The sequence below is a fragment of the Puntigrus tetrazona genome, chromosome 3 (assembly GCF_018831695.1).
Source record: "Puntigrus tetrazona isolate hp1 chromosome 3, ASM1883169v1, whole genome shotgun sequence".
Taxonomy (NCBI): Eukaryota; Metazoa; Chordata; class Actinopteri; order Cypriniformes; family Cyprinidae; genus Puntigrus; species Puntigrus tetrazona.
The window spans coordinates 29,451,787-29,465,565 of record NC_056701.1 but is presented as its reverse complement, the minus strand read 5'-3'; the positions used below and the strand labels follow the sequence as shown (position 1 = coordinate 29,465,565).

Genomic DNA, 13,779 nt, shown 5'->3' with positions numbered 1-13,779 from the left:
CACACACACCACTTAATTCAAAGGGGGAATATTTTTTTTCTTACCCACTGGCAGATACTTTTCTTCTTTTTGGCAAAACCCCCCTTCATTTTCATAGAAAAAATGCTTAATGTCTAATTTTTTGTCTTAAATGTATTTTGATTTAAGAATATTTACTAGAAGGCCCAAAAAATAGTATGAAAGTTTGTTTCTTTTTATTTTGCTGTGCACTTTTTATATATTTTATAATTTTATAATAAATGTAATCTCTCTTGATATAAAAGAGTTGCAAGCTGTGTTAACAAAATATCCACTGTATTTACAAGCCACTATATAGAGAGTAATTTATTTACAAAGAAAAAGGTTGCTGGTGATCAGACTCGCGAGAGAGAGAGAGAGAGAGAGAGAGACAGAGAGAGAGAGAGAGAGAGAGAGAGAGAGAGAGAGAGAGAGAGAGAGAGAGAGAGAGAGAGAGAGAGAGAGAGAGAGAGAGAGAGAGAGAGAGCTTTGAGTCTCAGTCCACATACAGCTGTGCAGGAGAGATGTAAGAACCCTCTTCCTTCAGCCTGGAGACATCTGGAGAAATAACGATGGAATCATTTGCTTAAATGTGTCTAAACGCACAGGGCTTCAGAAGACCTAAATCAGAGCAGCTCAATGAATCCTCAGAGGGATTTCAGCGCTGATGAAGATGAACTTTGGGACAGTGGTGATCTCTGCGGGTCTGTGCGGTCTGCTCAGCTTCATCCTGCTCGCCGTGTCCATCGCCACTGAATACTGGTACATTATAGAAGTGGATGATGAGAAGAACTCCAGCCTGGACTACAGCAGCTCTCACTCCGGACTCTGGAGGATATATGAAGGTCAGATCACAAACAACTTCAGCTTCCTTTCATGTCTGCACCTGTTGATCACATTTACTATATTCTCTCTTCATCTCCATTTAAAAATAACTGCTCAATTAATCACTACACGTGAATGTGAATATTAAACTTTAGGCTAAACACTGAAGTACCGAAGAAGCAGCCTGCTTTAACTTAATGTGCATTTATTAGATGGATGAAGTATTTTTAATGTAATTCCTATTTCAGCACGTTAACTGTTAAACAGTTCGACTTGGTTCCAAATGAAATTATTTCAGTAATATTCACAGTCCTCATCCCTGGCTAAGTCTCCATTATGTACATAATTAATGTCTCTGCCTAATTCTGTAGCTGTTTCCCGACACTAGAGACAATTAAAGAGAGACAATTATCATCACACAACTGTAGATGTTTAACGTCAGACACAGTTACTGAATCGGTTGCATAAGAGAACTGTTTTCCATTTCATTCTAATTGCTGCGAAGATGATTTCTTGTAAGAAAAGGAACCATTTAAACGCTGTACGCAGTAAGCTCTGAATATATTCAGATTGTCGAGTAAATTGTGTGAAGAGTAGTGTGTCTTCAGCTCGTGCTTGACTGGTGTTTCGATGTGACCTCAGGACCGAACGGCAGTTATCATGACATCTCGTTTCTACACGGACTCGTCCGAACACACCGAGCAGGAGAAGCACCTTTTGAGTGAGTCTCTGAAAGCTATCGACACATTAGCCACAATCAGAGGATGACACGGGAAATAGGCTTGTTATGTATAGTTAGCGCCGCCACTTTAAGAGCGCCGCATCCATCATTGACTGCCTTTATTATAAGAGAGATTGCACAATTATCAAAGCTGATGGTCTTAAATTAGTAGTCACAGGGGTGAGCTATATTGACAAAAAGACGGTATCTCCATATTTTCCAGGATTTTGTCAATAGCGTAAATTATAAGCTACTTTGCTGAGTGTGATTTTGGGCCATTATGCAGTTTTAGGTCTACTGAGATCTTAGTTACAACAGTGATAGGAACATTTCACACACGCCTTAAGTTGATTTCCATATATTTGCCTTTACTAGGCATTTTTTCTTACCTTAGATGTATGCATCATCTTTCATGTTAAATTCTTACGTTTAACGCTTCTTATTATTGACGATGTTGTTTTTATATGCTTTAAATATTAATCCAAAAAGGCCAGTCAGTGTCTTAATGAGTGAGTCATTGAATCAATTTAACCATTTTGCTTAACAGGAACAAGAAAGTGAATGTGTTTATGAATGGCTGATTGTTTTAGGGGCAAATTTAGTTTAGTTTTAATGGAACTCTTTGTGTTAACAAAACAGAGAAATATTGACAATATAAACTTCTTGCTTGCAGAACTATAAAATCAATATCACGTTTGCAATCATGCTGATCTTTGGAAGATATCCGTCTTCACCTTTTTTATTTTTTGAGTTACATTCTTGATAATGTTAGTTTCCAAACTATCATAGACAATAAAAATCACCCGTTCAAACTGAAATTTGAAGCCTCATTTATAAAATGCTGTGCATAATATGTTTACTTGTGATTCATAGAACGAACTAATGAAGAGAAAACGGATGTACGCGTCTCTTTCAGATGTGAAATCTATGAATCGCAAATGATCTTGAACTGAATGGTTTCGTCTCTGCCTCGTAAACGACTCCTAATTAATGTAATTAACATAAAATATCACCAGTCATCATCCAAATTCTTCAATTTAGAGTTAAGTAGATGCGAAAACAGCCTACATTTAAAAAAAAAAAAACATGGAGTACTCGAACTAAAAAGCGTGTATGTCTCCTCAGACTATGACGTGACACCAAGCACTTTTCCATGTCAAGCATCCTTGTTGATCCTGGAACAACGTTTCAATCATTCAATCAATTTTTTTTAGGCTTATGATCAGAGTTAGGTGCTTCTACACTGATTTTAGGAATACATTTTGGGTACGGTTAGGTTAAGGGGTAGGGAATGGGATAAATCTATATTTTTGACGGAATGTTGATCCAAGATCTTGTCTTAATTGGCAAAATCATGGCAATGGGATTGAAACGTACGCACACCGTAAGATCAAATCCGAGAGTACACACTCTATAAACGAGGCTCCAGATGTCTGAATCCTTGTCGCCTCTGGCTTGCTTAGCTGGGGACACTTAATTTCTAGTGATTATCGTCGATTCGATTACAGAGACCTTCTCTGCATTTAATAAAAAATTAAGTGTTTAATCTAGTCATCATACATTACTATCACTCTATTCTGTTTGATACTGTCCCGTGCTTTGACACAGTCTGTAGTGTTAAAAGCTCTATATAAATAAAAGTGATCGATTGTTTGAAGTTGAACGTGTGTCAGCAGGTTACGCCGAGCGTGTAATAAATGTGTCTCTGCAGACCTGCACAGGGTCATCGTGGTCCTGCTGCCTCTCAGTCTGGTGCTGCTGGTCTTTGGTGGGATCTTCGGTCTGGTGGCGTCTTTGGCTCAGAGCTGCACTCTTCTCACCTGCATCGCTGCATACTTCTTCATCTGCAGTGAGTGCCATTAACAGCTACACACGGTTCAGCGGTTCAGTCTACACACAATTGCCGATTGTTGCGTAGAGGTCAGTGAGACAGAGCGGCTCAGACAATGTCACACGTCCATATAAAACACAACGGGAAAGAAAGTAAATGTCAGACTCTCCAGCTGAGCGCAGCTGTCAGGTGATCTGGACACACAGCGAGGGGGGTTTAATAGATTTGGAGGTTTTTAGCTCAATAATACATATCCACAAAGCCTGCAGTAATGAATAGCAAAACTGTCAAACACATTCAGTTGATGCGTTTAATATTTTTAGGGGATTTATTTTCTAACCAAGACCCAAGTTATGTTCTAGGCAACAAAAAAATTGCAGTGTAATGGTAAACTTGTTCATAACAACATTTTTTTGATACATGTTTGAACAAAACCCGATTCCAAAAAAGTTGGGACACCGTACAAATTGTGAATAGAAGAATGCACTAATTTACAAATCTCATAAACTATATTCTATTGTAAACAAAATATAGCATATCAAATGTTGAGATATTTTGAAATGTCATACCAAACATTGACTCATTTTGGATTTCATGAGAGCTACACGAAAAAATTGGGACAGGTAACAATAAGAAGCTGGAAAAGTGAAATGTACATTTTGGAAACAGCTGTAGGACTAATTTGCAACTTATTAGGTCAATTGGCAGCATGACTGGGTATAAAAAGAGCCCTTCAGAGTGGCAGTGTCTCTCAGAAGTCAAGATGGGCAGAGGATCACCTATTCCCCAATGCTGCAGCGAATGATAGTGTAGCAATATCGGAAAGGAGTTTCTCAGAGAAAAACTGCAAAGAGTTTGAAGTTATCATCTACAGTGCATAATACCATCCAAAGATGCAGAGATTCTGGAATAATCTCTGTGCGTAAGGGTCAAGGCTAGAAAACCATACTGGATGCCCGTGATCTTCGGGCCCTTAGATGGCACTGCATCACAAACAGAAATTTGACTACTGTAATGGAAATCACAACATGGGCTCAGGAATACTTCCATAAAACATTGTCATTCGCCGTTGCCAGCTAAAACTCTATAAGTCAAAAAAAAGCATGATCCAGTAGGGTAGGCGTTTGGAAAGGTACCATCAATGCTGAAAGGTATATCCAAGTTCTAGAACACATGCTCCCATCCAGACGTTGTCTCTTTCAGAGAAGACCTTGCACTTCCCAACATGACAATGCCAGACTACATACTGCATCAAATACAACATCATGGCTGCGTAGAAGAAGGATCCAGCCTGCAGTCCAGATCTTTCACCCATAGAAAACATTTGGCGATCATAAAGAAGAAGAGCTAAGATAATTGAGCAACTAGAAGCCCATATTAGACAAGAATGGGACGGCATTCCTATTTCTAAACTTGAGCAGCTTGTCTCTCATTCCCAGACATTTGCAGACTTATATAAAAAAGGGTTAGAATCAGGGTTGTACTTTTAATCTTAAAAATAGCGCAAACCTGCAAAATTCCCGAAGATGATAAATAAGTGTTTTTCGATCCTGACCACAAACCTGCACAGCTTTCACAGAGTTTGTTGTTTATTTGCATTTAGACATGTTTTTCTCGACTGAACCTCTATCTGATAGCTGTGTGTTCTGTATGTTCAGCCTGACAACAATTGATTATCCATTAAACGTCAGACTTGAATGAAAGAGCAAAGCGCACCTTGTTGTCGATTCTGAAACACAATTTTTTACTAAATATATTCTTTTTGAAGCGGTGTTTGAGCTCCACCAAACACGTAACACCAATTACTTGAACACTTAGCAAAACATAAATAGCTCTGCACTGCTTGTTTCAAAAGAAATGTTCATGTATAGTGTATAATTACGTAAAACATTGTTAATGTACTTCTGTTACTGTTGCAGTTTTAAATATAACACCCTGTTTGATGTCTCACTAACATACGTTCAGATTTGATAAAAAGTAGCAAAGCAGTATGTTAACGTTCAAGACGGACTGAAATCTGACAACGAACAACAAATTCAAAAGCTACAATTTGATATGATTCGTTTTTGCCATTATTCATGGCATTAAGGCTTTTCTAATATATATATATATTTTTTTACAATTCATCAGGAGGCATCACATGACAGATATGAATGTTCCCTATCAAAAGCTACTCTCAATGCGCTAATGAGAACGTCTTTTGTTCGACCGGTTGTTGAAGCATGTGTGTCAAACACGCCAAAGTTTGGCTTATATAACCTCGGTCAGGTGACGTCACCTGATCACGAACACCTGGAGGTTATAAATAGATGTGACGCGGAAACATCCTCAGGTCTTTTGTCTTAAAGGACCGCATTGTGTGTGAGTGTGTGTGTGAGGAGGAAAAAAATATTTAAACTATATATATATATATATATATATATTTAAAAAAACGATAGTGAAACTAATATGACGCATCAAGAAAGGAGATGCTTGCCTCCGTGCCAGAGGCAGCTCTCCGACGACGATCATGATACTTTTTGTTTCGAGTGCTTGGGGGAAGAGCACGCGATCCTCGGGCTCGAGGGCGAGGGCGAGTGCGAGCACTGTGATTTGTTTTCTATCAAGGTGCTTCGCGCTCGCCTCGCCTTTTTTAAAGGAGGATCGAGTGGATCGCGTGCCGATCCGGCTGAGGCGCGTGAGACTGACCAGCCCCTTTCTCTCGCGCTCTCGCCGGATCGCGAAGCCCTCGCGTCCGTTTCTCTATCGCGCCCCGGCGCTTCTTCTGAACGGACCGAGGAGACTTCATCTCTTGCTTCTGGGGAAGCAGAAAGTGCCACCACAGAGCGCTCCTCCCGCGACAATAAATCGTATGAGGAGCTACTCGAGGTGGTAACTGTTGGGAAAAATCTTCGTTGTTTCCCTCCCAGGTTCAGGTCTGTCAATGATGAGACTTACTCTTAAATTTAAAATCTTAAGTTTAATAAAGTCAGAGAGACTGAGCTCAGGATACAGAACAACAGCATTAAAGGCATGCAGGGCAGTCCTGTATGCTCACACTACATTTCACACAATATTTATATTCTTGTGCTTGGGTCTTCCTCCCACTCAGGGTGTCCTTCACAGAACCAGGGGCAGTTGTTTCTTCTCGACCAGTAGATGAGCTCAGTAGTCTCCATATCTTTTTCTGTAAACAAGACATTTTGTACAGCACATACACACAATATCAAAATGGAAAACGCATATCAAATGGAAAACACAGAGCCTTTATGAGGCCTGGGCACAGTGCTTCTATTGAATAAAACCTGTAAAACATAAATCCTTTAAAACATAAATCCCACATAACTCACGCAGTCGAAAGATTAAATCTAGACAGGTCCGGTTCCTTTGAGGCGTGAGGCACAGAAGGACAGTGTGGCGAGCCGAGCACCCCCTCGTAGAGACCGGACCTGCGGAGCATAATCTCCGCGAAAAAGAAGTGTCAAAATTAGTGCCCCTTTCAGAGAAGCTGGCAGCGTGGAAGCCACTGCCAAATATGGTGTGATTTTCACTTCCGTGAAACCGGAACGGGCGCATTTGTTGATACAGGAGTTGCAAACTCTGCTGGACAAAGGGGCCATAGAACGTGTTCCCCTACCAGACAGACAGTCAGGCTATTACAGCCAGTATTTTCTCGTTCCCAAGAAAGATGGGGGCTGCGTCCGATTTTAGATCTTCGAGGATTGAACCATCACCTCAGAACATACAAGTTCAAGATGTTAACAATAAAAATGATTGTTTCTCAAATCCAACCGGGCGATTGGTTTGTGACAATCGATCTCAAGGACGCATATTTTCACATAGAAATATTGCCACAACACAGGAAGTTCCTGAGGTTCGCTTTCAGGGGCAAAGCTTACCAGTATCGGAATCTTCACGCCTGGCCCTGAGAGGGACCAACTAAGTGATGCTGGCCTTTCAGCCAATGTAATAGAGACTATTCTTAGCGCTAGGGCTCCTCCACTAGAAGAACATATGCCACGAAATGGCGCTGTCTTCAAAGTTGGTGTACAACACACCATGCAGACCCAGTTCACTGCCAGATTGTTTCAGTGCTAGAGAAAATGTCCTCAGGCACACGTCCTAATACTCTCAGAACTAATGTGGCCGCCATTTCGGCTTGCATTGAAGGGGCTTCCGAGGGAACACCCTCTAGTTCAGTGGTTCCCAACCGGTGTGCCGCGCACTAAGGGGTGCCGTGAGATCTTTTGAGGGTGCCGCCAAAATTTCAACTAAATTTTTTAAGGCAGAATCAGTGTAAACAGTATTCTCATATCATCTAGGACTAGGTATAAGGTGTTGTTGCATGCAAACTCTCGAAATGAAACAAATAAATAATAATAAAAAAGCTACGGAGATTTTAAATATCTATTTCATTATAAGGGTGCCGGGAACTTTTGAAAGGCTTTCTAAGGGTGCCTCAAACAAGAAAAGGTTGGGAACCACTGCTCTAGTTGTTCGCTTCATTCGAGGAGCTAAGAGGTTGAGGCCGCCCACTAGGGCGACAGTTCCTTCATGGGATCTAGCTATAGTGCTTGAGGGCTTGGTGGACACCCCTTTCGAATCACTAGAGTCAGCGCCTGTCAGGTTTCTGACCCTAAAGATGGTTTTTCTAACAGCTATTACTTCTCTGAAGAGAATTGGGGATTTGCAGGCTCTGTCAGTCTCGCCATCCTGCCTAGATTTTGCCCCTGGGCTGGTAAAAGCTATTTTGCATCCTCACCCTAGTTATCTTCCGAAAGTTCCATTCTCGACTGTAAATCCGGTCGCCCTGAAGCCTTCTGCCCTCCGCCATTCATGACACCGAGCAGGAGAAACTTCACTTACTGTGTCCAGTACGTGCTCTCCAGATTTACGCCCACCGCACTAGCCAGTGGCGTAAGTCAGAGCAGCTGTATGCTATGGTGGCCGCAACCGGGGCGGCTGCCACTAGACAGACTATGTCACACTGGGTGAGAGATGCTATTGCCCTAGCCTATGAAGCGCGTGGTCAAACTTCGCATCTAGGAGTTAGAGCTCATTCAACCAGAGGGGTTGCATCGTCAACGGCTTTAGCAAGAGGCGCCCTTGCAGCAAGTCTGTGATGTGGCAGGTTGGTCCTCTCCGCATACATTTGTTAGATTTTATAGTTTGGATGTCCATGCTACTCCGGGCTCGCATGTCCTTGAGTCGACATCCCAGAGTAATGTCTGAGACCTCTTTAGTGTTGTGCGCACACACACTACACAACGCTGGGGTCCAGACACTCCTAGTGCAGCGGTGTTGGTATTCTTGTTCCCATTAGCGCATTCAGCGCAGCATCGAGAGTAGCTTTTGATAGGGGAACGCCTCGGTTACTTGACTGTAACCCTGTTCCCTGAAAAAGTGGGAACGAGATGCTGCGCCTCAATGCCGCACTGTGGGCGTGACTGGACGTCCTTTCAGATAAAAATTTGACCTGAGGATGTTTCCGTGTCACATTTATTTATAACCTCCAGGTGTTCGTGATCGGGTGACATCACCTGATCGAGGTTATATAAGCCAAACTTTGGCGTGTTTGATACGCATGCTTCAACAACCGGTCGAACAAAAGACGTTCTCATTAGCGCATTCAGCGCAGCATCTCGCTCCTGCTTTTTCAGGGAACAGGGTTACAGTCAAGTAACCCGAGACGATTTACTCGCATATCTGTAATCAGCAGATTCTGATTGTGTCTGTAAAGGTGTTAAACTACAATAAGAAAATCAGCGTTTGATTCAGGCTTGAATGACACATAATTAATTCACGACCTAATTACACTGTCATTATTTCTTCTCATCACAATAACTGAAATCATGAGATAATCACTTATTTATTTTTTTTATATTTGAGATGAGTTACTGTGAGTACAAAGTCTTTGTCTATTCTGTCCTCGACATTGTTCTGATAATATTGGTCATGTTTGTTCTATGAAAGGGTGTGATGATGGAGTGTAGTTTGGGCTCTTTTACAGCGCTGTACAGGTGCTTGTGTTTCAGCACAACAGAAGACTGAAGTGCAGCTGAATTAAGGGAGAAATGGAGCAGAGAAAATGACTGGGGTCTGTAGAGGTTTAAACACTGAGGTCAGCAAAGGCCATCACAGCTTTCTATTTGTGTTCTGTTTTCAGTCCAGTTAGATAAAGAAAATATCCTGCCAAACAACACGGTATAGTCCCTCTGTAAATATGAATTTTAACACAGCTTTCTATGCTACTATAGTTTAGTTTCCATTTATCGCTGAGGTAAATTGGTGCTGTATTTGTGCCAATGAGTGTTTGGTTCATGAAAGGATCAAAGTAAAACAGTGGAAAGATTGAAGCATGAATGATTATGTCTGTAAACCTAACGTTCTTCAGTCATTTCAAAAGAAGATTCAGATATTGATTTTGTCTGTTCTCTGAAATCATTCCAGCCAGGGTGCTTCACTGGATGTTGTGTCTCTTTACACCGCTCAGCTTTTTATATAGCGTGCAGTTCACGAACTCCAGGCTGTCTGTGCTTCTGAGAGCTGATTCAACCTTTGGTTTTAAAGCTTCTTTTCTCACATCAGCCAGCGAAAAAATGCGTATGCTTACACATCTGTCATCATTTTCTCACCCTCAAGTAGATCCAAAACTGTATGAATTTCTTTGTTCGAACACAAATGAAACTATTTTGAAAATAGTTTATAACTGGGATGTTTAGGGTCACCATTGACTTCTATAGTAGGAAAGAATGTCAATGGTGACCTACTCGGGGAAATGATGACAGAATTTTTATTTTAATTCGTTTTGAGCTATTCTTTAAACACTATTTGAAAACTGTTCAAAAATGACGGTTATCAACATTTATTTAATTACATTTAGCTTTTGTACTGGAGTGTGCTGGTGGATGGTGGCTATGATTTTGGATATATCTGTGTTGGAAAACTAGAATTCGCTTTTTGTTACAAAACCATCAGTCTGCTTCAGAGGACACGTGACAACCCCAAAGGTGCATAGATCCAATTTACGGAGTTTTAAAATAATGGTCACCATCCACCATCATTACCAAACTTGGAAGAGCCAGGAAACATTTAAAAAAATGTGTTTGTCCGAAAGAAGTCATGTACACCAAGGATGGCTTTGATGTGAGTAGATTATTCCGCTTATCGCCTACATTATTTTGTGAGTATAAAATAGCATGAAAGATTCAGGAATGTGAAGAAATGTCTGTTTAAATATCTGGGAAAGTCAGGAAACCTGCTTAATTACCATTGAGGCTGAGGCATATAGTGGGGTTATACAGAGACATACCGTGATCAAACGGATGGCTTTTCCATGATTAGAGTGCATGGTTAGAGTGAAGCAATCCCAAGTCTCTTTTTTTTTTCATGCAAGACCATTTTAAGACAGAAATCTGATCATTTTTTAACAACAGATTACTTAAATTGAACAACCCAGTATGGTGGGTAAAATGTTTAATCTGTCCAGTTTGGTCAAAATAACCCAGCATATGTTCCGTGCAATATCTGGGTTGCCAAATAACCCAATTTGGGTAAAACTGCCAACTATGTCATGCTTGCAGAGCTTTATTTAAGTTACTAATATCATTGCTACTAGGACAGGAAATTTAACAAAACGTGAATGTTTTTTTTCTCTATTCCCATGTCATCTTTGTCTACTGACGCTTTCTCTGACAGGCACAGAAGCAAACCCCACATCAGCTGTCAGTGCATTCTTATTTACCGTCTTGAGAAATCAATGCATTGTTTGAGAAGTGGCTGATATTTAATTGCAAAGCAGCAGGAAAAGTCTCTTTTGTTCTAATTGTCGTGGATCATGAGTGATTGTGAAAGGTCAAGGCACCTCTGAGCTTCATGTAAGTGGGTTAATTACAGGAATAATGACTGTTTCCTGGAACGCACAGGTCTTCTCTTACTTCCATGGTGACTATGAGCTTTCCTATTAATTCTCCCAGACTGTCATATTCTGTGCTTTTAGTTTTTATTCTAAAGAAAAGACCATTTTTCTTTAGGATTTTTGCCATGATGCATTTGCTGTATAGAACATGATGAATCAAGCCATTACTGCTCTCACATGGAGGCCCTTCAAACTCCTGCCATGCCACAGAGACCCACTCACATAGTTTTCCATTAAATTACATCATATTTGTCCCAAATTGTTGTTAATGTACATAATGGCGTCACCCGGGGTGGAAAATTATGCATTTTTCCGTAGTACTTTTGTCTTTTTTTAGTGGATGGAATGTAAAAAATATATATATATGTTCACAGTTGGTATGTATTTTAGTGTACACACACTTTAAGATCAAATCTGTGCATATTTATACGCTTTATAAATGAAGTCACTGGTCTTATCCAAGCTGGTTTGGCAGGTTTATAGTGATTGTATTGTTTATAGGGGTTGTTTGGTTTTAGAGACTATAGCTGGCTTTTAAACTGTTTAAGCTTGGCCAGGTTAGTAAACTGGCCTCAAAGCTTAGTTCACCAAAAAAGGAAAATGAGGGTGAATTTTACGCCATATGCTGTTTAGGAATGTTTTGAAGCATGGCTTGCTGGTTTAAGCTGGTCCTTTGCTCCGTTCATCATGAGCTCCTCATGACAAGCAGCCGCTTTGAGACATATTTATTCCATGGTCTGTCTAAATACTCAATTCCGAATTAAAATTGTTTGATGCACAGGTAGTTCCAAGTTTAATAGCCATTCCATATCCAGATCGCTATACTAGATCGGTACATTATATTTCTCAGCAACGAGGTGGTAAACCAGCTATTTTTGAAGTAACTAAACACAGCTTGATTGTTTGTAGAGACACACAGCTGCAGGTAATACACATGCAGTTGCATTTCTGTTTCTCTTTCTTTCTCTTTCCCTCCCGATCGAGAACAAACTAATTAATCCAAATAAATGTGCTCTTACCACACTATTTCATCTTTGTGTCTGGTTTGAAGTAAGCAGGAGGATTTTAAATGGTGCCACCTCTTCCTAGCCTCCTCGTTGTGCATTTAAAATCCTTTAATGCACGGCTAGCTATTATCCCTAACATGCTGCATATGTTTTTTTCAGGGTAATGATATTTGTTTGTCTGCAGGTCTGTTGACGGTGTCCGGTGTGAGCATCTATATCAGTTACTCTCAGCAGGCTTTGGAGGAGCTGCAGCTCATGGTGGATATTGAGTCACTGTCTCACGTCCACATGTCCTTCGGCTGGTCTCTGGTCATGGCCTGTCTGTCCTTCTGTCTGGAGCTGCTGACGGGGATCCTGCTCATGTTAGCGGCCCGTCTCATCCACCATCAGTGCCACCATGAGCCTGCTGCGGTGCTATCTATTAGCCAGAGCTCACCACAGCTTCTGAGACTGCAGTGAGGATGATCGTTTCATCTATACAGACAAATCAAGAGATGGGTTTGTGCTGTGCCGGGGTCGCAAATGAGACAGCTGCATCAATTATTGAACGAGAGTGCTCAGGCTGCAAAATTTGTCTGCATCATTCCAGTTTGGGAGTTCAGTCACATGTTTTCTCAAGGCTTCTAGAAACACATTTTCCAGACCGATATCGCGCCTCATTTAAAAAAACTGTTCTAAAAGGGTGCTTTTCCAGTGATTCCATTGAAGAACCCAAAATAACCTTTCAGTAAACATTTAAAAAATCTATAAAATCTCTAAAGAACCTTTTCTGCATTCGAAGCATTCCATGGATGTTCTAGGTTCTTCACAGAATAATTAGGCGCTTTTCCACTGTCGGTCAAACGATTCTTTTAAAGATCCGATCCAGGCCTGCCAGTGGAGTTGAGGTTTCTTTTTCCACTGTGGGGCTGATAACGGATTCAATGCATCAGTAATTGCTTAGCAAGTTTTGGAGAAACTAGCAGCTAGACAACAGATATGTGAGAGATCCTGAGTGACAAGTTCTCTAACCATGTTGAGAATTCCAGGCCGAGAACGGTTTGTAATCATGCCACGCCTTCCAGTCTCACATGGAAACACATGATGAATCAAACCATTGAAGAAGCATAGTGTGTGTTTGTGTGTGTGGTAGAAGTTTGTTTTTTGCTTTTTTTACCACCAGCCAAGACCTCTACCTGTTATAAATGTCATTGTAAAAAACATTAACTGTGTCCAAAATAATGCTTATACTGTACTGTACTACAAATTCTTCTTAAATACTTAATTTACACACATCATTTTTCACACTGATATTTCATATGTTTAGAACTGAACAGTACCTTAAGTATCTTAATAAACATTACTGATGACCATCAGTTTTTCTCCTTCATGTTGTATATCTCATTTAATATTTTGAATGATTTTTTCTGTCTGATCATTACTACACAAATTCATGGATTCACTTTGCAAGGCATATATCAATTGTAAATAAAGCTAGTTATAATTGTGTTTTCATGTGTTT

At 40.6% G+C, this 13,779-nt stretch overlaps 1 protein-coding gene across 1 annotated transcript; it reads left to right on the top strand.

The window, feature by feature from the left end:
- Positions 1–522: 522 nt before the first annotated feature.
- On the top strand, positions 523–12,885 carry LOC122341404 (transmembrane protein 235-like). The gene is made up of 4 exons (XM_043234734.1): positions 523–842; positions 1,478–1,543; positions 3,255–3,392; positions 12,463–12,885. The coding sequence occupies exons 1-4, from the start codon at positions 665–667 to the stop codon at positions 12,735–12,737; spliced, it is 657 nt and encodes a 218-aa protein (XP_043090669.1). The 5' UTR covers positions 523–664; the 3' UTR covers positions 12,738–12,885.
- Positions 12,886–13,779: the final 894 nt, after the last annotated feature.

Coding starts and splice junctions, on each gene's coding strand:
- LOC122341404 (XM_043234734.1), top strand. CDS start 665: ATGAAGATGAACTTTGGGACAGTGGTGATCTCTGCGGGTCTGTGCGGT. Junction 843..1,477: donor ACTCTGGAGGATATATGAAG/GTCAGATCACAA, acceptor ACCGAACGGCAG/TTATCATGACATCTCGTTTC. Junction 3,393..12,462: donor TGCATACTTCTTCATCTGCA/GTGAGTGCCATT, acceptor GTTTGTCTGCAG/GTCTGTTGACGGTGTCCGGT.